The sequence below is a fragment of the Cupressus sempervirens genome, chromosome 3 (assembly GCF_028749045.1).
Source record: "Cupressus sempervirens isolate cs-2001-9-10 chromosome 3, ASM2874904v1, whole genome shotgun sequence".
NCBI classification, from domain to species: Eukaryota; Viridiplantae; Streptophyta; class Pinopsida; order Cupressales; family Cupressaceae; genus Cupressus; species Cupressus sempervirens.
The window spans coordinates 451,326,113-451,352,959 of NC_143120.1; the positions used below are offsets into that span (position 1 = coordinate 451,326,113).

At 39.2% G+C, this 26,847-nt stretch overlaps 1 protein-coding gene across 2 annotated transcripts in view; it reads right to left on the reverse strand.

Moving 5' to 3' along the window:
- Window positions 1–26,847, reverse strand: part of LOC149567019 (Putative lysine decarboxylase family protein) — an 82,928-nt gene that overhangs the window by 32,533 nt on the left and 23,548 nt on the right. For both annotated transcript variants that reach the window (XM_089820224.1, XM_089820225.1), the window contains exon 2: window positions 165–293. In XM_089820224.1, coding sequence (XP_089676350.1) covers window positions 165–293 — 129 coding nt within the window. The remainder of the gene's footprint in view (window positions 1–164; window positions 294–26,847) is intronic.

The following is a 26,847-nucleotide window of genomic DNA, read 5'->3' on the forward strand; positions in this document are numbered from 1 at the left end:
TTCTATAGCTAGTGTTTTCATGAGTGCATGCAAACAAACCAATAGTCCATAAAGACCTAAAGTTAATGTGTGTTAATAGACAGAAAATCACGAAGTTGATAGACCATCAAGCAATTTTTGCACAAATATATAAACACAGAAGAAAATATTCTACTGTATTATACCTCTCTTCCAAGCTCCATAGCCTGCAAAAAGTGGGGATGATCTTGTTTTGTTCTTGAAGAACCGAGGTACACCACTCCTCTTCCAAGTCTATTAACAAGCTGATAACATTTTTTTATCTCTTCAAAAATCTGAAAATATTCAAACAAAGCATAACATACTGTTGTTACTATTTTGTATAATTAAATAAGCCAACCATAAGAAGACTAAGAATTTAACTTCAATCGTTGAGAATAGGTACTGAATTTATTCTCCATGATTTATAAATTGTTTGGCTCAAAAGAACAAAAAATAAATTGCATTAATATTGAATTAGTAGAATCTACATAGTGAGGAAAGGATCTATGGGTTAAATTGTCCTAGTTTTTTGCATATCAACTTATCAAACCACTAAAGTGCCTTAAATGTTTATTGCATTGCTATCTTAATCAGATTTCTCTATGATTATTGTATTAGTAACATAATGTATCCAATAAGAAGTCTTGCAGCAGTGAGGTTTTTAGTTGAACTTAAATGAATAAACGGGATTAACATGCAAATCGGGGCAAAGACATATCCAAATGGATCGCTCATAGTTTACAAACTAAGGAGATGATTGTTTGATGGCAATCAATGATCTAGCACAAAGAGTTACATTAATTAGCAAAGCATTATACATGGAAGATTATAGAAAAATTATATACAAGACGTGCCAGGAAACACTGTGCTCTGATTCCCTTCATTGGCAGTTGGCATATGAGGAAAAAGAAAGGGTTGGACTACTGGACTAAGATTGGACTACTAACTCCAGGATAATGAGTAGATGTGTCAATTCCAGGAATGAGAGTGAGTTCATCACTTTTTGCAATTGATCCACCAGCTGCTTCTGAAGGTATGGACAAGATCAGCTGCTCCTACCAAGTGAAGTGGTGAATGGGAATTGGTTTCTTTTTAGCGGACCTTGGCTCCTCTCACCTGGCAGGTATTGGTCTCTTCTGTGGTGTTTCAATTACCAGCTGCTTCTTGTCCATCTTTTCTGGTTCCATATGGACCAAACTGGTTTACTCTTCCACCCGCACCAATGATGTAGGATAGGGATCCGCTGGCCAGCCAACACGGCCTTTATAAGACGAAACATATATTCATATATCTCAAATTTCCAACCAGTAGGATCTTGGGAGTAGCTAAAATGTTACAAAAATGGATGGGGACTAAGGTCAGCCTAATTGGAAGTTTACACCACAAAACAAAGCGACGCTGGTAACATTTGCTAATAGGATAGACTCTTTTGCCATTCTTCAAATATACTTGGACATAAGAGAATCGAGATAACTGATGTGTAGAGGAAATGATGTAAGGAAAGAGTGGACACAAAAGGAAAACAAAATAAAAACTAACAAAAAGAAAGACATACCTACAAAAACCAAAAAATTAGACTCTTTTATTGTTGTGGTTGTTGATATTCATAATCAGATTCCAATCTATTGTGGGAGATCTTTTAATCAATGCCATAGGCAGAGATTTAATAACAAAATGTTTGATTAAAAAATTATTATGCAAGTTATGGTGATGGAAATTGTGTGGAGATGGTAGAAAGAGAACATTCGATTTGTTCCATTCCACTTAATCTATCTGCTCCGCCTCTTTCAAGATTATGATTGAGATGAGTAGCTTTTTAAAAGCGCCCTCATAATAGTAAAGCTTCATCACAACTTGCATGTTGACCCTTGGTAAAAACAATGGAGTTGTAGTATGCCATCTACAAAATTTTAACAATTTCAACCATGCCAAAAATATCATTGATTTAATAGACTGAGTCCTTAGCAAGAAAATTCATAGTTTCTGCCTTATCATCAATCTATGCATGATGAGACAAAATGACAACACTATCTCAAGATGCAAATCCACCTTGCTTGACCTTAGCGTCAATGCCCATTTTTAACTTACTGAATGGTATGCTTTTCCTCCGAGAGTCTCCTACAAGGCTTTCTTGGTCTAGCTATCTTCTAAGAAAAATTCCATACAGAACTGTAGGTGGCTAGCAAGTCAAGTCAGTTCCTGCATCATTGAGTTGAGGGAGATTTGTATTAACTAAAGCTGCTAGTTGTCCTTGTTGAGAACTTATTCCTAAGATTTGAAGCTATCCTATTGTTTGATCAATTCATCTCACTCGACAATGAGTTCCCTTTCTCAAAGAAGGCCTTCGTAAACAGAAGGTCATCTCAATCCTTTAGTAGCTCTTTTTATTGTTGCTTGTTTTGTCACTCAATTGTTTGATATTTATCTCTACTTTGTTAAAATAAATCATCATGCCTTGCTGAGTTGGACTTTCCAAGATCCAAAGTCATATTCAAAAGATCTTAAAATTAGTTGCAAGTCCCCTAATCCCAAATCCTTTTTCTTTGTCAACTTTTCTGCATATCCTAGCAAGCTATAAGTCGTCACCTTGGAGTCATATGTAAGCTTGAAGTCAAACTCTACCTCCATCTCCTAGTTGTGACATGCCCAAGATGTCCACAAATGATCTTAAATACTCTTGGGAATCTCATGGTGCTTCTCTCTAGATATCAAGTGTTGTTATCTTTTAAACTAGTCAAAAAACAATGGTTGAACTAGGAGAGATGAGAGGCATGCCAATAAGTTGCTCGACTTAATGGTTAGTGTTTCCTTTTTTCTTCTCGAGTGGCCTTGAGGTTCATGCTACTAGAGATTAAGTGAGCACATGTAGGTATAAGCAAATCATTTATTCCTACTTCTAGAAATGGAATCAAGAAGCACATAAATAGGACTTACAAAACCTAAAAGCTCATTTCCAAAACAGCCAACATCACCAAGGCATCCAATAAGCATGAAACCTATATTATGCATCATTGAACTAGGACTCAAAAGATTTAGGTTCTAGAAGGAAAATAAAAAGGTCTATATAACTCTAATGAAGTTTTTAGGCATTAGGATGCCAAAATGGGGAAGATATGAGGGAAAATAGGGGACACATGTTTGGCATAAAGGAAAGCATTAAAAAGAATGTGACAAAGGCAATAACAACCTACAACATAACTCTCAACAAGTCTCTATGTCACCCCACCCTAAACCGTATTTGGAGTATTATTTTGCCCAAAAGTATAGCAAAATAAGCTATTAGTGAGGTCATTTTGAGGGTTATAGTCCCAATTTCTTCTTCTCAAGAGGCCTTGAGCTTATTATTGCCAATGGACTTAGGGTGTGTTGGTATTCCAAGCTCGTTGCGTACAATCCTAGAGAATTATCTAAGGTTGAATCCTTGAAAATGCCAAGCCAAGCATCAAACAAAGCTCATGATCAAACCTTAGGTGGTGATGGAACTCTAAAATTTGACAAAATTTAGAGTCCCAAATCCTATGTCAAATAAGTTTTTTGTATGAATGATGAAAAGAATACAATATGGGGGATGATGTGTTGAAGATTCGTTACTAGTTTGTAACATATATACAATAAATTTTTTGTACAGGAGCTTTAAGATTTTGGATTGAGTGCAGCAATGTTGATTTTGAGGGTGCTACTCTGGTAGTGTGGGAAGATGAATCTATTTCAGCTTCTCTTGATTGTGCTGCATCATGGATCAATGAATTACCTTATGCTATGTCTTTGAGTGGTTACTGGAATTTCTTTCTGGTTCCAAATCCTGAAGAAGCCCACTGGTTGCTATCGAAGATCTTTCATTTTTCCTAATGAGTGGAGAGATTGTTGTGTGTTTCTACACTTTGAGGCAGTTGATTCAGCATTCTATGCTTGGATAAAAGGTGTGCTTATGGGGTACAGTCAAGATAGTTGGTTTCCTGCAAAATTTGAGATCACTGGAATTTGCTATGAAGTCGATTCCTCCAAAAAAGATATATTAGTAGTTCAAGTGATAAGGTGGAGTGATGGATCTTGTTTGGAAGATCAAGGTCATTGGTGGCTATCTGGTATTCATCGTGATGTTCTTCTTCTATCAAAACCACAGGTTTTTATATCAGATTACCATTATAAGACACATCTTACCTCACAGCCAATTTGGGCATATTCCATGTTGGACCGTCAGAGATAAAAACCATTCATGCATTATATCATGGTCACTAAGAAATGAACCAGGATATTGACCAAATCATTCAGCTTCAGCAGGTTAGTTGCATGAAAGAAACCATACAAGCGGCATTTCAAACAGGATTCATGGTCGAACCATTCCATCAATATTTCCTAAGATAATTTTTTGATATTATTATATATTAATAATATATATTGGTCAAAGGCAAAGTTGGGAAAGTAAATTTCCGAGAGGAATCCAGATGTGGTGACGATAAAATACAAGGGAGTTTTGAGTATGGCATAAGCCAAAGTAATTAATTGGCAATAAACCCGAGAATGAATGAAGAGATTCTACCACCAATAATGCCGTGACGACAGACACCTAGCGTCCATGATATATCCGCAGATGAAAATGCTTTGTACCAGATGGGAGCGTCTGTTCTGATAATCTACCACGTTCGTTGCAATCTTTGAGTGTTGCCGTCTCACACAGTGATCTCCTAACTCGCGGGTTTGTCAAAAGGAAATGTCATAACACATAGTTTGATCCATCTATAACGAAGGCAAAATAGGGGTTTACGGCAGCGTCTGAAGTTCATCACCCGAGAAATGATCTGCTAATGAAATATAATGCGATTAAGGAAATTTACGGAAGCTACCTTCGATATCATTGGTAAGTGAATTAGTTTCGCTTTGGATAAATTGAGATGTGACTTGGAACGATCTCCATATGAGTGGACGGTAAAAGTTTGGAGGTTCGATAATACAAACTTGTCCCTACCTAGATATCATGATAAAAGCAGAAACCAATGGGCTTCATTCATATTTTGACAAATATATTCTGTTAAGAAAAACAGATGAGACTAATAAAAAGAAGAAGATTTAATAAAGATGCTCGACTACATTTATAAAGTTTTTAAAGGAATACGATTAGCGTCTAAAATTAAGGAAAGGAATATTTCATTTTACAAGAGAGATGACTTTTGGGTGAAAAGTCATATCCTTCTAGGTATTGAGATATAAAAAACATTCATTCAGATATTCACAGGAAGAGATAAAATATTTTTTAATTTGTATGGAGAGATAAGGGCAATATTATGATTTTGCAATAAAGTCTATTATTTTATTTTTAAATAAAATAAAAATGTCTTTTGTTTACCTTTAATGGCACGGAGATTCAAACTGCAGGCGAATCGTCCTTCATAATTATAGTTTAAAATTCTGTATATGATTTTGTTATCAGATAAGTGGACATGGTCAGTTAGCATTTTAAATTTGATCATCATAGGTGTTGTGAAATATTTAATTGTTTCCGCAGCTGTGTCCAGTTTGTCTCAGTGGAGTTAAAATTCAATCTGGACTAATTTAAAGATTGCATTATAATTGATCTGTCACATCTGGATTATCAAAATTATTGGCAGTACAAGTGCATTAAACATTATGAAGTTGTATGTAAAAGTTCACCAAAGTTGACTCTATCGTCCGGATGAGCAAAGGCACTGGTCTTTTTATTGAAGTCAGAAAATCTATATATTCCTCCTACAAGCATCAAATTAATTACTATTCAATTGTTCAAAACATTTAACCATTATTCAGCATTTCAGTTTCATTTTGATTGAGTTCAAGGACCTTGCCAGTCGAGGAACTCGCAAAGTTTAAATTCGCTATAGAAAACCCTTGAATTGAGTAGTCAGTGTTCAAGGTGAAGGTTTACCCGCCTAGGTGTAGCGGAGCCCGAAGTGCAGGGGAATCAAGAAGTATTCCCGTTCGTTGGCCAGAACTGATTGAGAAGTCCTATCGAAGAAGTGGCAAGCTCTTAGATTTCCAATCTGCAGTTTTGGGAACCAACAGGTGGATTTCCACCATTTGATGAGAGCAATAAATTCTTTTATATTCTAGTCTTTGCTAGACTAGGGAGGATGTTCCCATGAGACTATAAAAGGTAACTAAAGAGAAATCATATTACAATGCCACACAAATGAGGCATACCCTACATATGAGGATAGCCTTTCCACTAATTACTCTTCATACTATTGACTAGAATTGCAAGCTAGGATCTTAAAAAAAAGAAAATAGAACAATCCAAAAATGAAAGGTTTGACAATAATGACTTTTTTAAGAAAGAACTCTACAAGCATGTCAAATATAGTCTCCTTGGAGCACTTGCACTTTTTAAAATAAAATTCAATCTTACTGGTGGTCCCTTGTGAAAACAACAGTCAAAATTAAAACAGCAGTCCCCTATGAAATCTTTTTGGCAGAAACAAGCATATTCCCTTTAGAGGCCTCGACAATGGTTGGTTATTAAGCTTTCTAAAGAAAACCCAAGGTATGGAAAAACATCAGTGGCCAAAATTGATCATAGAGGAAAGACTCAATAGAATAAAGAACATGTAGATGAAACAAAATATCAAATGGACAGAAAAATGGAATGTTAACATGCATGAATGTTTGAATAACAATGGTTGAATAGAATAATTTGTGAAGGAAAAATTCAAGAGTCTCATATGGGAAAAACAAAATGGGTGCAAAAAAACATTATACTATCAAAGAAATTAACTCCACAGGAGATCAAGGGGAGAAGGCATGCATAGACGCAACTATCAAATGGAGAGCTATAATGCTCATACACAGCTTAGGACAAGTTCTCATTATTTGAGGTGTGAAATGGGTAGATGGACGATACCTAAGGAAGAATGTGAGGAGATAATATGTTTATTTTGTGACACAGGAGTGGTAGAGACAAAGCAGCATTTTATCATGGAATGTCCAACATACAATGACATCCAGTCTAGATCTGATGGTATTTTAGAAGTTGGCAATTTAGGTACTCTTCTTGAAGAAATACGGCTAGACAAAACAACAAATTTAGTGATCAAAAGTTATTGTCAAAGAGGTGACTTAAAGAAGCAGCTTTAAAAGGCCTAATGTTTTGGCACACTATTTAGGGGTATTTGTTGTTTTTTAGGAGGTCCCATAGGCTGCTATGGCCTCATGGACATTATTGAAATCTTTCATTCATTCAATGAAGGATATTCGCAGTTCTATAAACATGATAAGATGCATACATATGACTAATGCCTAATACATTAGTGACAACATCAAATATTAGACACAAAGAATTGCTATGAATTTTATGTTAGACATTGAATATGGCTCAAATGAAGCAAGTGAAGCAAAGATTGCCTATCAATCCCATTAAATGAAAACAAAGGATTAAAGAAACATCAAATAACAAGAAAATCAGTAGTGATCCACAAATGATCTAGTGTATCCCTTTTTGTAGTTTGAAAATAGTTTACATTTAGTAGCCATGCCAATTTTCAAACAAAGGTCCACTCTTGACACCAAAGAGTAGTGCAGATTTAAAAAGAGATTAGTAAATGTGATCCTAGAAGGACAAAAATAATTACTCCCAAAAATGCTATGCTAACCATGAAATGCTTCTTCCAATAAAGAAGTTTCACAACTATTAATCCTTTACAACTTTAAAGACATGCTGACTTACATAGGCTAGGAATTAAGCTATACAGCACTTCAAACTTGAGAAATGCACTAGGGGACACTAGTCACCAAAAGGAAGGCTAAAAACCCCCCACTTAGGGACGGTTACTCTAATCTATTGCAAAAGGGATAAGGCTTGCCAGTGTCTCTTCTTTACGTTCCATGCATGAGAGTACTTTTATGATTCATCTATTTCCCACCACAAACATCTGAAATGTTGATTTGGCATAAAGAGCGGCAATTAAGAAAGTTCTAACACCGTGTCCTTCCCCTTAATTAATAATTGTAGTAATTTGAAAATCTGATAAACCTTATGAACTGATCATTCAATGGTATTGCAAATATCATGATGTTACTATTAGGAAAATGGTTTCTCAACCTTGCATTTAGATAAGGTTACTATTATAAGAAGTTTATAGCTAAGCACAAATTGGTCTAAAATTTTCCCCAAAACTGTGTATTGGCTAAATAAGCATGTCGGTTGATTTTCATTGCAAGAACATGTCTAGATTTGAAGATATTATTAGTTTTTATTTTTCCAAGTTTCATTTGAGAGTTTCAAAGTCAATCTTTAGAGGCCTTAAGGCAGTTTTTGGGCTTGGAAGTGATCAAAACCAGCATAGGGGATTGTATCTTGATAAAGCGCTTCACAAGCTTTTGAACACTTCAAATAGTTTGGGAATCAAATGCACTAACAAATGCTATAGTGTTCAGAAGTAGGGTCTCCTAAAATCGGAAACATACAACCATGTTGAACGACAATGAATTGTAAAAGGGAGTTGCACATGTTGAACAACAATGAATTGTAAAAGGGATTTGCACATGTTGGGCGTGTTTTGACACATTGTAGGACATCATTGTAATGTCCCCATTTTAGCAGTCTTTTGTAACTGGGCTTAGTTAGTTCATCATTGCGACCCTCATGAGCTGACAGTGTGATTAGTGTCTTTGTTGATTGACTCGCTATTTATAGTAAGTCAATTGTGGGCAATTCTTATTTTTAGCGGTGCAACTAAGGCACTAGGTGGTTTGGCTTCTTCAGTGATTGATTGGCTAAATTCATGGACCTTTATATTATAAGTTGTTTATTAAGATTATCTTAATAAACGACTTTATCATATAAGTGTTAAATTTGATGGTGTGTTGAAGAAGCCTCTGAAGTGAAAAGTGTCTTCATGAAGCCATGTGCTTGACAGTTATTTATGTAAAATAATTAAATGGAAGCTTCTAATTGAAAGGTGTGTTGACGAAGCAACTTTGATGAAAGGTGTATTGGAGAAGCCAAGTTGCAATATAAAAGAGCTTTCATGAAGCAAATATAACCATTCTTGTCTATTGCTTTTGATATTTTCTTGGTGAGGGTTTGGAGGTTGTGAATTCCTAAGAACTGATTCCTCTTGATTCCTGCATCAATTTACTGCTGTTGTATAGTAAATTGGATTAGCATTTTGAGCCTGAGTTTTGCATTCAATTCATCACTGAGGTAAAGTGAATTCAATCATTTATACTATCTGATTTTGGACACCTATATGGTTGTTACTGTGACTTGAAGGGCTGTAAGTTTGGCACTTCACATCTCTATTTTTGGACACCGTTGTGTTGGCTCTTGATTTGGCAAGATTTTAACCACCTTTTGAAGTTACTCGGAATACCTAGGAGATAACCCAAAACCATAACAAGTATTCTAAAGGTAAATCAAAAGGGCCAACTATTAAGACTATTTTAGTCTTCTTCCTTTTGAATTTTGCAGGATTCAGGCAGGTGTACCTTGGAATTCATAGGACTTCCACATATTTATCAATTCTTGATATAAATTCCACAACAACAGACGAGTGCTTGTGATTCTTCTAATTTAAAGACTGAAGAAGGGATGCCAGATGGCTAATTCCTCAAACACTAAGACTCCTCAAATCAAGTGCAGGCTATACTTTCAAATTTACAACAAAGAAATTTACAGATTTGATTGATTGATTTTGCACTATATAGTCCATCCAAATTTTTCCAATTCTAAACATGATCACTGCCTTATCCATTGAGCCACTCACAAAACTTTGACACATAAGATCAGATCTATCCTATCGCTTTGTGAAAAAAGAAAACAATACTCAATCTAAAACCTCATTCTTATTATAATCTTCTTTTGATAACTTGCAATTCTCCAAAATCACATCAAGCATTTGCATAATCCATTAGATTATCAGCAAAACATGAACTAAGATATAATCTGAAGTGAATTATAACTGAGATTTAATGGACATTGTCATAAAATTCCAAAAAAATAAAAGCAACAAAAGAAGAGACAAGATCTCGATTGAGTACCCAGCCAGTAAGTGATTTTGTGTTATCTTTCTTTGAGAATATAAACTTATGTATCAACTTTTAGTGATAAAACTCAAACAGATTCAGCACTCTAACTTTGTACTTCCATTAATGACATTCCTGGAACAATAAGACTATACAACTCTGGAACAACTCAAAACATCAGAACATTCATTCAAAATGAAAATCTCAGACCATTCTCTAGCCTGGGAACTCACTTATATAGGGTGAGTTGCAACAAGCTTCAGGCTTAGAGGAAAAATGGCACCTGCCCTTTAACAAAACATAGTTACATTTGAGACAAAAAGTCATTATCACTAACCCAAAGGACAACTGATCTAAGTACATGTGGCATATTCCATATGATTTGAAAGTAGTTTCATGATTTGTTATATAGGTATACCCATAGTGGATGAACCACAAAAGTAAGGTGTCCTATTGTAATAACTACTTTATTTTCTCCAACAATCATTTCCTGCCATGTATCCTAACTGTCTGTGCTTCTGGTGGGGCAAGAGCTTCATCACTTTTTTCTTTTGTAAGCTTTGTAACAACCTCTTGTGCTTTTTGTTTAATTTCCTCTCTGGCTTATGGGACCACCTTTTCTTCTTCTTGGATTTGTTCCTGTTCAATTGTGTCTGGGTCATGTGGTTTATCTTCTATCATCACTTGTGGAGATCCTATTATTGAGGAATATTTCTTTATCCATTCATAATAGACAGCATCACTCGGCCAATCAAAATTGATGATCTCTTTCTCTTTAATCATAATATTCCTCAAAGTTCTCTTTAATTCCCTAAAATCAGGCTCGAAAGAATCAAAAAATATTTGGACATTCACGATTTCTTCAACTGTTCTTGCAAACAAAATGTTATTGTCCTTAATTATAATGTCATTTATTTGTGAGCCCACAATTTATTTCAATTCATTTCCCCATGCTTCCTTTGTTTTAATATCAATTGGGTTATTTAGGGCATGAGGGAAAAATCAAAACTCTTATTAACAAACCTGGAGAAACATGTTTTCATTTTTCTCTATAGTATTTCCCTTCTTGTATCAAAATCCAACAGATCAACAGTCTGATCATAAGTTTTTTCTACCCATGTGCTAGTATCACTCTTATCAATTATATTGACACACAAATTGGTTACCTCTTGTTCTCTGCTGATCCATTTTATCCAAACTTTGTCTTAAAACAACTTCATTCTTATTCAAATCAGTCCATATGCTTATCAATTTGGACATTTCATAATGAAACAAAGGCCAATTAACATGATCAACCAAAAATAGAGTTGTGTCGCTAATTTTGTCTCCATATCTTTGTGATACTTCAGTTTGCATAGCCTTGAGCCTAGTCTTCTCCTCCTCTATATCTTCCCTAGAAGATTCTTCTGGGTGCACCAGAGTCTTTGGGATCTCAACAATAGGGCTAGTAGAGGGTAGTGGAGTAGTTGAGGATGCAATCAATCTTTGGGAAGATTCCCTACCTCCAACTGCTTAACTTGTCTGTTATACATGGCAAGCTCATTTTCAACCTTCATTCTTCGCCTTATTTCTTCATTGTAAGTTGCCAAGACCTGTTCATACTTTACATGCAATTCATCCATTATTCTCTTTTCTTTTCTTGCTGTGGCCAACGCAAAGTTTGCTGTCTCAGCATTCATGATGGTAGCTTCTTCATTAGAAGACTCTTTGACTCTCTTCACAATTAAACTTCCCATCAAATTTGGATCAGATTGCTTAGAAGGTCAAGACCTATCCCTCTTTTGCAATGACCATATGACTAGTGCAGCATGGTCTTCTTCATTTTTGTACATTGTGTTTGTTTCTTTCCTCACTGCATCAAAAACCATGGCATCCACAATGTTTCAATTAGGGAGAAGTTGTACCCCATCCTCTCTTATCATCATTCTCCCTTCTTCTGGAGTTATTTTATTAAATTCTTGCATCATCTCTTATCTTATTTCATCCTTGATAACAAAGTCCTCTTTGTTAGGTTGCTCTGTTTGCCTTTTCTAACATCTTTCCTCAAAACTAGAAATGTGCAACCTCCAAACAAATTGAAAGAATGCTCTAGATTTTATAAAACTATCATCTGACAAAAGTTTATGGCAAGCCTGTTCAATAAGAGGGTCCAGTTCTTTACCTTTAAAATTGCTTACAATTAGGTCCATGATTGGCATAGGGGGGTCCTTCAACATCCCTTCCTCCAACTCAGATGAAGTAACAAAGACATCACCCTAGCTCCACAATTGCACCAACTACTCAGCTGCGAGTTGCTCATTTTCAAGCCATAGAGAGGAGTGAGATGTTGTATACATCTGACTTTCTGATGTAGCCGCTTCTCCAATCTTTTGTCTCTTAGATGCATGCTCAGCAGAGTACATCTTAGATGTGGGCCTCTTATGTGCTAAAGAAGAGGGTGCATTGGTATCACTTATTTCTTTCCCTCTCTTAGTAGGCTTTTCTTCGATTCTAACTACACTATACCCTCGTCTCTTCTAGATAATATATTGTCCCAGGTTTATAGCAGTAGTAAAGGCTAATCTCCTCATAACTTCTCTTGACTAATCAAGGTATGTTTTGATCAGAAGTGCCTTTTTCTCATTCAATGTCTCCATAATCTCAGCAAATAAAGTCATTAGTTTATTTACCTTATCACCTATTGTTTTCACATTTGCTAGGGGACTATAATTTGTGTCAAAAGCATTTACAAATTCAAGGACCCTGCAATATACTCTCCACTTCTCCTTTTTAATTTCTTGCTCCTGTAGAGAAAACTCATTCCTTATGATATCTTCAGGGTAATAAAACTTATAGTCATGATGATTTGCCTTGGTCCTCTTCTTGAACATTTCATAAAATCCCTCAAGATCGGAAAATCTAGCATGGGGTGTAGCTATCTTGTAATCTAAGAATTTATATAAGAAAAGCCATCCCCCTTTTATGATTATAAACTGACAAGCAACAATATACGTAGGGAAGATGCTACCTTTAGATTTCCTTGCTAGCTCAGCCTCCTCCAAGCCCCCAATTTGTCAGAAGATCTCTGCCAAACCTACCTTGAGAGGCACCTAGTAAGGTAAAACATGGGGGGTTCCTTGGAACCCATATACTCTGAAAACAATAGAAATTGGATAAGGAATAACATCAGCTCAATTGTGGGAAACCTTCAATCCATAGTGAAGTCCATAGACCTAATAAATTCTAACAACTTTGGAATCCTCAGACTATTGCCAAACAACAATGTAATTAACTTCGATGCAAAATACCTATCGAACTTGACAAAACTGGCATCATCTACATCCCAGGACATGTTTGCGCTCCATAACTAAACAAGTAAGACTTCTCCCTCATGTTCTCTTGTTAGTTGCATTTCTTCTCCAAAATAATTAGCTCCCTTGAAAAGGAACATGTGCAGCAGCATTGAATAGCATCCAAAAGGCTTCTTAACTCTGCCTTTTGCAATTCCAATTAATCCGTTATGGATATCTTCGGCTAAAAACGAAGCAAAATAAAAAATAACATCAACTCTAAAACATAAAATTTGAACCATCATATACATTAACCTAACAAGCATATAGCTATGTTCACCCTCTCCAAGAACCCTACACAAGGACATGTATATATCTAGGGCACGAGAAGTGAAGAATTCTTTCTTAAAAGGCTCTAAAGTTGAGGATGTAATCAAAGTTGTAGTTCCAATAGCTGCTAGATGTTCCCTAAAAGGTCCATGTCTGACATAAACCCTTTAAGCTTGATATCTTTTTTCCAACTCCTAGAAATCAATGGCCCCATGGTATTTAGAGAAAGGATCCATCCCGAAAACCTCAGGAATCTCCTCGGTCATTATCTTGATGATGCAATCTCCACTTATGCCTCTCACATACTCGGCAACCGGATCATGCATCCTTGCAATGGAAGTCAAGAGGTTTGAATCCATAAAAACTCTAGGAACAACCAACTTTCCAAGGTCAAAATTCCAAATATTTCCATCTGACACAAAAAGCTTTCTCTTAGAGAACCACTTCTTAAATAGTTGCAAACCACTCTTGGTAGTTTGTGCATCCCCGGTCCAATTGCCCTTGTCATATAAATCCTTTGCTAGCCTTAGGCATGGAGTGACAGAGACTATTTGTTTGCCTTGTGCTGAATCATTTGTTGATCCAATTGTTCCAATAAATCATCACACACATTCCTTTGTTGCTAATTTGTTTTCCCAGTGAAATCTCTCCTTGGTAGCATTTTGAAACAACTACAAATTTTACCCTACCAACAATTTTCTATATTTCCTTAGCTACACAAGACAATTCAGGAAAGGAATGAGGATTTAACAATTTTTACGTTTAATTCTCCAAATGTTCTCAATTCACTGCTTCAATACCCACCTACAAATCTCCTCAACTCTACAACTTTGCTTGTTTGCTTCTTTAGAAAGAATCTCGTATTTCACAGTGGGAATAATGTACTTGTGAAATTTTCTTTAAAATCTAATCGCCCAAAGGTGAATTAATTCTTCATAAATTTCTTTGCAAGCAATGAGCATGCACTTCCAAGGACAAGTTTAAAAGTAGACTATTGATCAAAAAGACATTGAACAATCCCAATTGAAACTATGGTAGCTAAGTCACCTTCCTTTTACTGATGGGGCAGTCAAAACAATCCTTTCATGCCAACTAGAAATGTTTTTACCTTGTGGGCCCTTGTCTTGCCACTGAAGATTTCCCAAACACGTGGCACATAGTCGCTATGTCGCAATGAATAAACATCATGCACCTAGGCATCACGACATAATGACTGCCATTGATTCACTTTCCATCGTGCGATGCAAATTAAGCCCCGTTCCTTTTAATATTTTATTGTGTGGCTGGGCCACCCTCAACACGTGGCACCGCGTTGCTTAGTTGCATTAGCTAGCCTTCGAGCATCTTTCCTTAGTGACACGACAACATCCATTGATTTCATCATGATCCTACGGTTAGAAAATCTATTGATGCTTGGTATGGCTGGACCCACAAGGGACACACGTCAGAAGGTCACATTGTCAACATAGTTAACTCGTGAGCATGTTCTTTTAATGCCATAGCAACAATCGCAATTTCTTTTTCAAATCAATGGTCTTCGTTTACTTGAAAACTTTCACGGTCTGGCCCTCTTTCATTGTCACGTTGAAAGAACTTCGTGCATCTTCTCACAGCGATATAGTGACATCCGTGGATCTTCCTTCAATCCAACGGTTAGGATATCTGTTGCCCTTTTAATCGACAGGCCCATACATATTGGTTATCGCATTGTCACAGAGGATAAAAGCCACACATTTTGCTATAGTGACAATGCAATGACCATAGATCTTCATCCACATCAACAACCTTCGATTGATTTCAGAAAATTACTTACTAACCTACCTGAGACACGTGGCGTGATGTCGCATAGTCGCATTTGTTTACCGTACGGGGTAATTAGATTAATGCATACAGATAATAGATAAGAACAGCAGTACTCCTTTTATTATTCGCATATGCCAAGATATTACGTAATGCTTCTGATGATGATTACAATGGTCTCGAAGGGTGTATATATACTTTCCTAAGAACCTTCCCGAAGGGGTCCGTCAAAGACATGACAATAACCTTCCCAAAGGGGTCTGTCGGCTACATAACAATAACCTTCCTGAAGGGGTCTGTCGGCTACGTAACAATAACCTTCCCGAAGGGACCCATTGGCTACACAATATCTACTGACGACATACATCCTGTCAGCTACACAATATTTACCTATGACATCATCCCCCCAAAAAGAAAAAGTCGTCTCCAGACGACAATTACAAAATATCCGAGACATTAACAAAACGGAATACATTAACTAACTAACTACAACAAAATAGATTTGCTTCTATCGCACCACTTTCACGCTCCTCCCGTGCCTGCACCAAATTGGTCTCCAAACCACGTTGCATCTGTAGCCTTTGTTAACACAATATTGTCCTTTAATCAAGTTGACCTTGATAGCCACCCGTGTTGCTTTCCCTGCTTCCTACTCCTGGGTACCCTGAGCCAAATGTTGTTGTACTACCTTCAACTGGATGATCAGCTCCTCTCGAGCTCTCTATGCATCCACCAGGGCAGCCTCACATCCAACACCTACTCCAAGTGCCTCTAGTACACAGACACTCCACGCCTGGATAACCGCACCGACTGGGGGTCTAGGGCCCCCTGCGGGGTCGAGGGGCAACGCTCTCAAGTTCCAAGTTAGCACTCTCAAACCCACACAAAACTGCATGGAACACACTATTTTTGTGATTTTCTTCCGATTCCACTCTTTCTGGCAACTGCTAATGTTTTACTACTTGTTTTATGTCTTTCCCTTCCATTTGGCATCATGCATTACTCATTTTGAACTATTTTGATCTGTCGTCATTTTTTTTCTTTTTTTTTGCTCCTTTCTCTTCTGATTGCTTCCTTCTGCCTTCTCTTCTGACTGCTTCCCGTATGGTATTTGTGCTTGCACTGGTTATGCTTTGCTTGCTCCTCTTGCGTGTATGACGAACTGGTTATGTCCGTCTTGCATCTTCTTTCCTTACCCGTGTACAGTTTAGTTGTCTTCTTTAAATGTCATACGGATCTCTTTGTTGCTTCTTGTGAGATTCACATGCCTTCTTCACCGTACACTATCTGGCTCCATCCTGCCACTGTAGACGCCATTCAGATATAGGAAACTAGGATGGTTCTGCAAAATTAGCAACCTGTAGGGGCTAGAAGCCATATGGTGCTTAGAAAACATGAACCTAGCAATTTCCATATGGCAATATAAAATCCATAAGAGAAACTTGTATTGACCGTCAACGGAAGCAAATAAAGGGTCCATACGATGATTATTCAGCTCTTGCATGTAAAGTCCGTATGGTGCTAACTTAAGCTTTTAAACCCTTTCAAAAGTTTGTACGGTGGAAAAAACCATTCTTGCTCTTTGTTTCGTACGGCTAGAAGACTTCAAATACCGTATGATTCCCAGATAGAGTATTTAACCTTCAAAATCCGTACGTGCCCAAACAGAGAACTTCATCTTCAAAATGCGCACGGCCCAACAGAGAACTTTATCTTCAAAATCCGTACGGGCATAGGATCAGTTAAAAAAAAGTTCGTACGGTGCTTCCCAGGTTACTTTAAGATACCGTAAAGTGACTTCTTCTTTCTTTTCTTTTTTTTTCAAAATTCCACTGCTCCTTGATATTTGTCGACGACAAAACAAGTCATGTCTGATATATTTTCAATTGCGAACTGTTCACTGTTTCCAAGATTTCCTGCCCATCCAGTGTCCACAACTTTATTGCTTTGTTATCGTCTACTTCCCGGAACTAGCATGGCCCAACCCATTTGACTTTAAACTTGCCTAGTTTGATTTTATTCCGTCTGCCATACTTCAACACCAGCTATCTCGACTGGAACTTGTTCAATTTGAGGTGTTTATCATAGCATGCTTTATGCCTGTTTTGTATCACCGTCGTGGCCCATTGTGCTTGCAATCGTCACTCATCAAGTTTATCTAAGTTACACGATCTCTCCCTCAGGTTTTCCATATCGCCCAGTTTGTTCCCGACACTTAGTACCATGAATTCTATCGGCTGCCACTCCTTGCCATCAATAATTGTATTCTTGATTTTAAAACCTTCACTCCATACCGCTGAAGCTTTTATTAAACCTTTCCTCTTTGTTTCCTGTGCAGACCGTATGATGTGTTTTCCTTGCTATTGGCACCTTTCTACTATATCCCTGGTTCATTGTGACATTTTCTTTCTGCGCAGTCATACGGTGGAATCTTTCCTTTTTCTGGGTTCGTACTATATGTTCTTCCCTTCAGCTTCAGTTGCAACCCCCTTTCCTTCTTTCGCTTCTTTGTATTCCTTCGAACATTCATTTCTCTCTTCTTTCTCACCTTCGTCGACCCTTAACATATTACAGCTCAGAAAGAGCTCGTAATCCTCCATCTACCAAGGGAAAAGGTTGTTCAACGAGTCTAGGTCGTCCTCATTCAACCCTCCTTCCAATCGCAATATTCCCTCTTCATCAGGTTCCATTCTCTTCTTCCCCTCATCATCCTCTCCACCTTCGCCTTCGAAATCCGACGACGCTGCCTCCTCACCTACCATTTGTGTGTGCAGGTCAATTATGAATCTTCTGCCTCTGCGCTCCATTGATAGGGGTACTCTTCTTCCAGTCATGCTTAACCTTTGCTTGTATGAGCCATCCTCGGCCCAGAATGGTGTCATATCCTCTCATCTTCAGCAGGATGATGACGAAGTCAAGCAGGAACGGCTGTGTTCCGATAGTGACTGGTTGTGCCATCAGGACTCCCAACGTTTTGATCTCGTGCTAGTCCGCTATTAATAATTGGAACGCAGGTGGCCACAGTGTCGGTTGTCCCAACCTCTTCCAGGTGTCTTCCAATAAGACATTCACGCTTGACCCGCCGTCCACAACTGTATTTGTCAGGACAGTTCCCAAAATTCCCATCTCGACAACTGCCAAATGTCGTCCCGATGAGAGGGCTAGCAGCATTGGGTCCGCTGTAATTGCTCTATTTTCCTTTTCCCTTCCGTCCGTTACACTTGCTCCGATTTCCTTCTCCCTTTTGTGTTCTCCTGGGAGTTTAGCAGCTGGAGCGATTGTTTTGAGCGCCAATCGAAGTTGAGACATTGTGAGCAGCAGATCATTTATCTTGACTGGCACTTTGGTTTGTAATATTTGTCGTACGATGTTCTATACCGCGCAATTTCTTGCTGAGGTACTAGTAGTGTCCTTCAAGTGTGCTTTGTCCGCCTGCCTCGCCTTCTCAATTTTCGCCCTTGCTTCCTCTGATCTCTTCTTTTCCTTCGTCGAGTCAGGGTACAGTTTTGCTTGCTTCCGTGTGATTGCCAGAACCTCCTCTTCATCTGTCCTGATGGTGATCAGATTCACTCCTGATTTCGGGCACTTGGCATCTTCATGATCTCCAGGACCGCACCATCTGCATAGCAACTTTGGTACAGTCTCAAGCAAAGTGGCCCCACAAATTGCATTCTCGACATTGAACCATCAGCCGACCGTTCGCATCGTACTAAATTCGACTGCGGCTCCCATTACTATTGTTGGCATTGTTGTTGTTGTTGTTTTGCCCTTGTCTATTATTTCTGTACCCTCCAGACATAGCACCCTCCATACTGGTGTTTCCGCTCCCTCCTAACGCAGAAGCTTCTTATGTCAGAAACACTTGTTGAGGTCCTCTTGTTTTCATATTGAAGGAGCATTCCTTTGTGGAATGTCCCATGATCTGGCAGATATCGCAAAACTGGTTCTTTGGACAAGATCCCTTCGTGTGACCTGTCTTACATTCCATGCACCAAAGGTCGTTTCCCTTCGGCTCTTTCTGCATGTTCTTAAATTCTTTCATCATTCGAATCATATCCTTTTAGAGGGCTTAGACCTTCTTGCTGCCCTTTTCGTCATCACTACTCTCTTCTTCTGAAGACACATCGTCATCTAACTTGGATGAGTTGCTCTTCTTCTTTTTTGTTTTCTGCTCACTTTCTAAGTTCATCGCCCGATTGTATGCTTCAGTGTATGACGATGGCGGTACAATCTTCATTTTCTTCCGTAACTTCGAACATAGTCCTTCAACGAACCATCTCTTTTGCAACCCATTAGTCGGCTTACTTTCCATCTTGTTTATTAAGTCTTTTAATTTTCTAGCATATACTCGAACTGTTTCATTTTTGCCTTGCTTCGTGTTGTATATCTCTGCTACGATCTCATTGTCATCACGCAGCAGTCGAAATTCGGTGGTAAACTCCTTCACGTTGTCCCAATTGGTTAATTTTTGGGGATCCGTATCAGTGAACCAATCAATTGCTATCCCCCTTAGGGTTGCTGGAAATTGTCAGACCCATTCATTTGTATTTGTTTTGCCATTCGCCCTCCAAATTGTTTCGCATGTTTTACAATGTCGGATTGGATCGGTTGTTCTATCACCATCAAACTTGGTCAGCTTCTCCTTTGGTCCTACCATTATTGATTTTGTGTATGGGCGTTGGTCGGCACTGCGACACCGGCACTGTGTTGCACTCCAACCCCGATGCTTTGTATTCCGACTTCAACGCTCTACTCTCTGGTACCAATGCTTTGTATCCCGACACCAACGCTTCGTATTTCAATACCAACGCTCTGCTCTCCGATACCAACGCTTTGTATTCCGATACCAATGCTCTGCTCTCCGGTACCAATGCTTTGTATCCCGACACCAACGCTCTATATTCTGATACCAATGCTCTGCTCTCTGGTACCAACGCTTTGTATCCCAACACCAATGCTTTGTATTCTGATACCAATGCTCTACTCTCCGACACTGACGTTGTTTCGAGCAGATGTCTTATTCCCAACAGCTGCATTGTTTGGTGAAGAAGGGTCTTTGTTAAGAGAACTTGTCCATTCTGGAAGTGTATCACGGACAAAGAGTTCACTCTACGCTCGTGCTCCCTCGGCACTCCGAGTCGTGCGAGTTAATTCCCTTCCATTCGGATTCTCTTCCCTCAACGAATACAGGTTCAGAAACTCCTCCCTTGCTTCTTCTGCCAATTCCACCCACTATCGAGTCTCCTCCAACAATTCCTCAGTGCTTCGGTGTTCGTCGGCAATCTTCTAAAACCTCCTGCATTCAGCTTGTTGTGCCAAAATTAGATTTCCTTGTGCTGTGCGTATTTCATTCTTTTCTTTCAGCTTATTCTTATTTTTGTTCAGCTGATTCGGCATTAGTCTTCATTCCTCCACCTTTCCAAGTCCATTGGGCAACGGCATCAAATGTTTACTGTATGGGGTAAATAGATTAACGCATACAGATAATAGATAAAAATAGCAGTACTTCTTTTATTATTCGCATATGCCAAGATATTACATAATGCTTGTGATGATGATTACAATGGTCCCAAAGCGTGTATATATACTTTCCTAAGAACCTTCCCGAAAAGGTCCATCGGCTACATGACAATAACCTTCCCGAAGGGGTCCATCGGCCACACAATATCTACCGACGACATACATCCTGTCGGCTACACAATATTTACCTACAACAGCGTTACTTAACAATCTTGCACTTGCCTGTAGCGGCATTACGACAGCCGCTGATCTGATTTTGATCTAACGATCATTAATCACTCAATATATGCATCCCTTCAAAAAGACCCCTCACCTGAGATCATACCACATGGAAGCATCAAAACATGAACAAGAATTATCAAGTGTAAGAACATTTTCGGTCCCACAAAAGTCCTTTTACTATTTGGGACCCACCATGGACGCGTGGCATGCTATAACATTGTCGTAATGGTTGAAGACCTTGCATGTTTCAATAGCGACAGTGCGACAATCATTGATCATGACGAAGATCAACAGTCTCAAACAAATTTTCAGAAATCTGACCTGCTACAAATATTCCTGATCTTGGCATGTGTCCATCATCTACAACATATATGCTCAAAATCCACAGTACCAAGGGCCCACTACACACACCTGTTAGGCTATCGCAATGAATAAACATCACACATCTTGGTATAATGACATAACAACAACCCTTGATCTGATTTTGATCCAACGGTCCACAATGACTTCAAATGCTGCACTTGATGGTCCCACTGGACATGTGTTGGAAGGTCACCTTCTTGCAGTGATTAAAACTCTTGCACATCCCAATAGTGATAAAGCGACAATCGTTGATTCAACCAAAATTTGAAAGCTACAAAACAATCCATAGCATGGGTCCACAATAGGTATTATCGAGATTTTGAAATTTCAAAGGATCAGACACAATTAATTGCTCAAGACAAAGGAATATGTAAAATAAAATCACAGAGGACTCAGGATATGACATTTTAATAAAAAGACTCAAAAATAAAGCAAGGGTAAACCTTCTCTTTGTTACTTAGGATTTTAGATAATAAATTCCTGCTCTTAAAATTCAAAATGAAACTGTTGGAAACCAATTTTCAAATTCTGACTTGAATAAGAGACCACTCCTATAAAGGGCTAACACATTGTACTTGAATTTTGGGCATATATTATCTTTGTTTAAGGCGGCATTGTCTCTGTTATTAGCGTCTGATATTAGGCGACTTTATCTCTACTTCTCATCGTTGTCAATTCCATTGCCATTCACACAAGCTGGGCGCATATTTCTAAACGTCGGGCTGCATTTCAAACGCTCAGAAATCACCTATCGGGCTGCCTCTGCTGACACCATTTGAAGGTAATCCCTTCTTCTGTCATCAAACGCCAATATTGGCAATTGTTCTTGCTGCTAATTACTCATGCTTGGGTGTCATGTCGTTTATGCTGGCACGGGCTATCTAATTGGGTCGCATGTGTGAATTTGGACCTGCGGTTTCAATGTTGCAAGAAATGCAACATCCAAGTTGCAGGCGTCACCTAGCTAGGAGTTATTATAGTGGCCATAAAAGGTGATCAATCATTCATGTTCTCTGCTGAAATTGGGCAATTACAACAGTCATTAGATTCTTTCGATTTCTGAATGTAATTTCTATTTACCGTACTGGGTAAAGAAATCAACGCACAGACAATAGATATGAATAGCAGAACTTCTTATTATTATTCGCATATGCCAAAACAGTACATTATGCTCGCTGATCTCTGATGATTAGATTCTTTACAATGACTTAAGAGGGTGTGTAAATACTTTCCGAAGAACCTTCCCAAAGGAGTCCGTCAGCCACATACAACATGTCGCTACACAACAAGAACCTTTTCGAAGGGACTTGTCGGCTACATAACAAGAACCTTCCCGAAGGGACCCGTCGGCTGATACACAATTTCTACCAACGACATCATCCCCCCCAAAAAGAAAAGTCGCCTCCTGACGACTATAGAACAAAACTCAAACAACTAACTACAACAAGATAGATCTGCCACATCACTTTCACATTTGTTCTGTGCTTGCACCAAACTAGCCACCAACCCACATTGCATCTGTAGCCACAATATTGTCTCCTTAGTCAAGCTGACCTTGATAGCCACTTGTGTTGCTTTCTCTGCTTCCAACTCTGGGTCCACTGAGCCAAGTCTCGCTACACTGCCTTCAACTGGATGATCAACTCCTCCTGAGCTCTCCATGCATCCACCAAGACAGCTTCACGTCCAACACCTACTCCAAGTGCCTCTAGTGCATAGACACTTCATGCCTGTAGCAGCTCCAAGCCTCATCAACGGGTCAAACTTCCCATGACTGATATCCGCAATGACTGGGGGTCGAGGGGCAGCGCCCCTCACCGCCAAGACCAAATTAGCACTTCGAAACCCACACAAAACTGCATGGAACACACTATTTCTGTCATTTTCTTCTGACCTGATACTCTTTCTAGAAACCGCTGATGTTTTCCTTTCCCTTTGGCATCATCCATCACTCATTCTGAGCATTCTTGAATTGTCGACTTTTTCTTTTTTTTTTAAATAAGAAAACCTCCCTTCCTCTTTTGAACATGTCCGTACAGCAAGCAACTTGTTCTGCAAAGTCCGCATGGACAAACTGGAAGCTCAATTTGCAATTCCGTACGACAATAATCTTCAAGGTTCGTACGCCAAAACCTCAAGCTGAGAAACTTGAAGACCGTGCTCTGAAAGTAAAAGAAAATCCGCATGATAGAGGTTCTCCAGATCAATGTTTTCACAAATCCGTACGGTGGTTTAGGCTAGAAAAGCCATACGTTGAACCTTGCTGAAATTGATTAGTTGAAAATCCATACAATACATAGGCTTTAACAATCCGTACGCTAACTTGGTCTTAGAATCCATACAATGACTGGCTCCAAATCTGTACGCAACCCTGAAAGGAAATTCCAAATCCATACCGTGCCTATTTGACTGCATCTAAGAAATCCGTACGATGACTGCATTAAAAAATCCATGCATAGCCCTGCCTGTTAAATACTGTATGGTAGCCTTTTAAAACCCGTACACTACATCTACATTAGAAAAGCCGTACGGTGAACAATTATAAGCCGTACAATGACTTTGAAAAAGCCGTAGAGTGGAGAGTTGGTCAAAAGCCGTACGGTTACCTGAGAAATCCATACGGTGGTTTCTCACACTTAATTTTTCTCCTTTTTTTCTTTTCAATTTTTTTGTTTTTTTCTCTTTTTTCTTTCTTTTAAAAAAAAAAAAAAATCAATTTTACATATATACAGTATTTACAGTCGTGCTTTCCTTAGTTGTTCTTCCACGGAGGTGCATTACTTCTTTCATGGTAGACATTCAACTTCGACCTATTCACTGCGTCAGCCACTTCCTTTCCCTCTAGCATCCATAGTTGTATTGCTCTGTTATCGCCCACTTCCCGAATCTGGTACGGCCCGACCCATTTAATTTTGAACTTGCCTGGTTTGATCTCATTCCGGTCGTCGTACTTCAACACCCATTATCCGAGTTGAAACCTGATACGCCTGTTCTGTGTCATCTCCATATCGCCCAGTTTGTTCCCAAAGCTCGCTACCATGGACTCCATCAGCTGCCCCTTATGTCCGTCAATAACACATTCACTCTGTACTGCTACAACTTTTATTGAACCCTTCCTCTTTGTTGCCTGTGTAGACCGTATTGTGTGTCTTCCTTGCTGCCGGTACCTTTCTGCTATATCTATGGTTCGACGTAATACTTTCTTCCTACGCGGTCGTACAGTGGAATCTTTCCTTCTTTTGGGTTCGTACTGTATGTTCTTTCCTTCAGCTTCAGTCATACCCGCCTTTCCTTCTTCGGCTTGTCTGTGTTGCTTCAGACATTCATTTCCATCTTTGGCTTCTCTTTGTTCCTTCGGACATTCATTTCCTTCTTCGGCTTCTCTGTGTTCCTTCGAACATTCATTTCTTTCTTCTTTCTTACCTTCGTCGATCCTTAGCATATTACAACTCAGAAAGAGCTCGTAATCTTCCATCTGCCAGTGGTAAAGACCGTTTACTGAATCCAGATCATCATCTCCTTCCAATCGTAGGACTCCCTCTTGATCGGGTTTCATACTCTACCTCCTCTCATCCTCTTCTCCTTCAGAATCCGACGATAGAGCTTCGTCTCCAACCATCTGAGTGTGTAGATCGATGACATACTTCCGGCCTTTGCTTTCAAGTGACAAAGTATTTTTCTTCCAATTGTGTTTTGCCTTGGCTTGTATCAGCCACCCCCGACCCAGAATAGCATCGTATCCTTTCAGCCTCAAGGGAATCACAACGAAGTCCAACAGGAATGGTTGTGTTCCAATCGTTACTGGTTGCGCTGTGAGTATTCCCAAGGGCTTGATTCCATGTTGATCAGTTGTTAACAACTGGAAGGTAGGTGGCCACAATGTCGGCTGTCCCAACTTTTTCCAGGTATCCTCTGGCAGCACATTGACACCAAATCCTCCGTCCACGATCGTGTCTGTTAACATAGTTCCGAGAATGCCCATTTCGACAACCGCTGGATAGTGTTCGGATGAGAGGGCTAACAGCATCGGATCTTCTGCACTTGCACCACTTTCCTTCTCCTTTTTGTCCGCTGTACTTGCTCCACTTTCCTACTCCCTTCCATGTTCTCCTGGTAGTTTACCAACGGGAACGATGTTTGTGAGTGCCGATCGAAGCTGAGGCATAGTGAGCAACAGATCATTTATCCTGACGAGTACCTCAGCTTGCAATATTTGTCGTACAATGTTTTGTTCTACGCAGTTCCGTATGGAGGTAACACGTGTATCCTTCAGGTGTGTCGTTTCTATCTGCGTTGCTCTCTGGATCTCTGCCCGTGCTTCCTCCAGTCTCTTTTTTTCCTCCGTCGGATCAAGGTATAGCTCCGCCTGCTTCCGAGTGATTGCCAGAATTTCTTCCTCGTCCGTTCCGACGGTAATCAAGTTTACTCTAGACTTCGGGCACTTAGCATCGTCATGATCGCCAGGTTCACACCATCGGCACAGCAACTTCGATGTGTTCGCCGTTGTGCACTGTTGAGCAAAGTGACCCCACAAGTTGCATGCGTGGCATTGAACTATCGGTCGGCCATTCGCATCATACTGAATTCGACTCCTCTCGCCATTATTGTTGTTGCCGGTATTGTTGTTGTTGCTGTTGTTGTTGTTCTGACCGCGCTAGTTGTTTCTGTATCCGCCCAATATGGCACCTTCCGTACTGGTGTTCCCGCTCCCTCCTGATGCAGACACTTCCTGCGTGAGGAACACTTGCTGTGGTGCTCTTGATTTCAAGTTGAAAGGGCATTCCTTTATCGAGTGTCCTAGAACCTAGCAGATCTCACAAAATTGCTCTTTCGAGCAGGATCCCTTTGTATGGCCTTCTTTTATGCACTCCGTGCACCATAGCTCATTGCCCTTAGTCTCCTTGTTCATGTTCTTGAACTCCTTCATCATCTGAATCATGTCCTTGTGGAGGGCACGGACCTTCTTGTTGCTGCCCTCATCATCGCTGCTATCTTCTCCTTAAGATGCATCGTCATCTGAATCGGATGAGCTGGTCTTCTTCTTCTTTGTCTTCTGGTCACTTTCGAGGTTCATTGCCCGATTGTACGCTTCAATGTATGTCGATGGTGGCACGATCTTCATCTTCTTTCGTAGCTTCGGGCGAAGGCCTTCAATGAACCATCTCTTTTGTAGCCCATCAATCGGCTTATTCTCCATTTTATTGATCAAGTCCTTTAACTTCCTGGCAAAGACTTGGACTGTTTCTTCTTCCTTTGTTTAGTATTGAATATCTCCACTACAATCTCATTATCGTCTCGCAATATTTGAAATTCCGCAATAAATTCCGTCTTAATATTATCCCAACTGTTT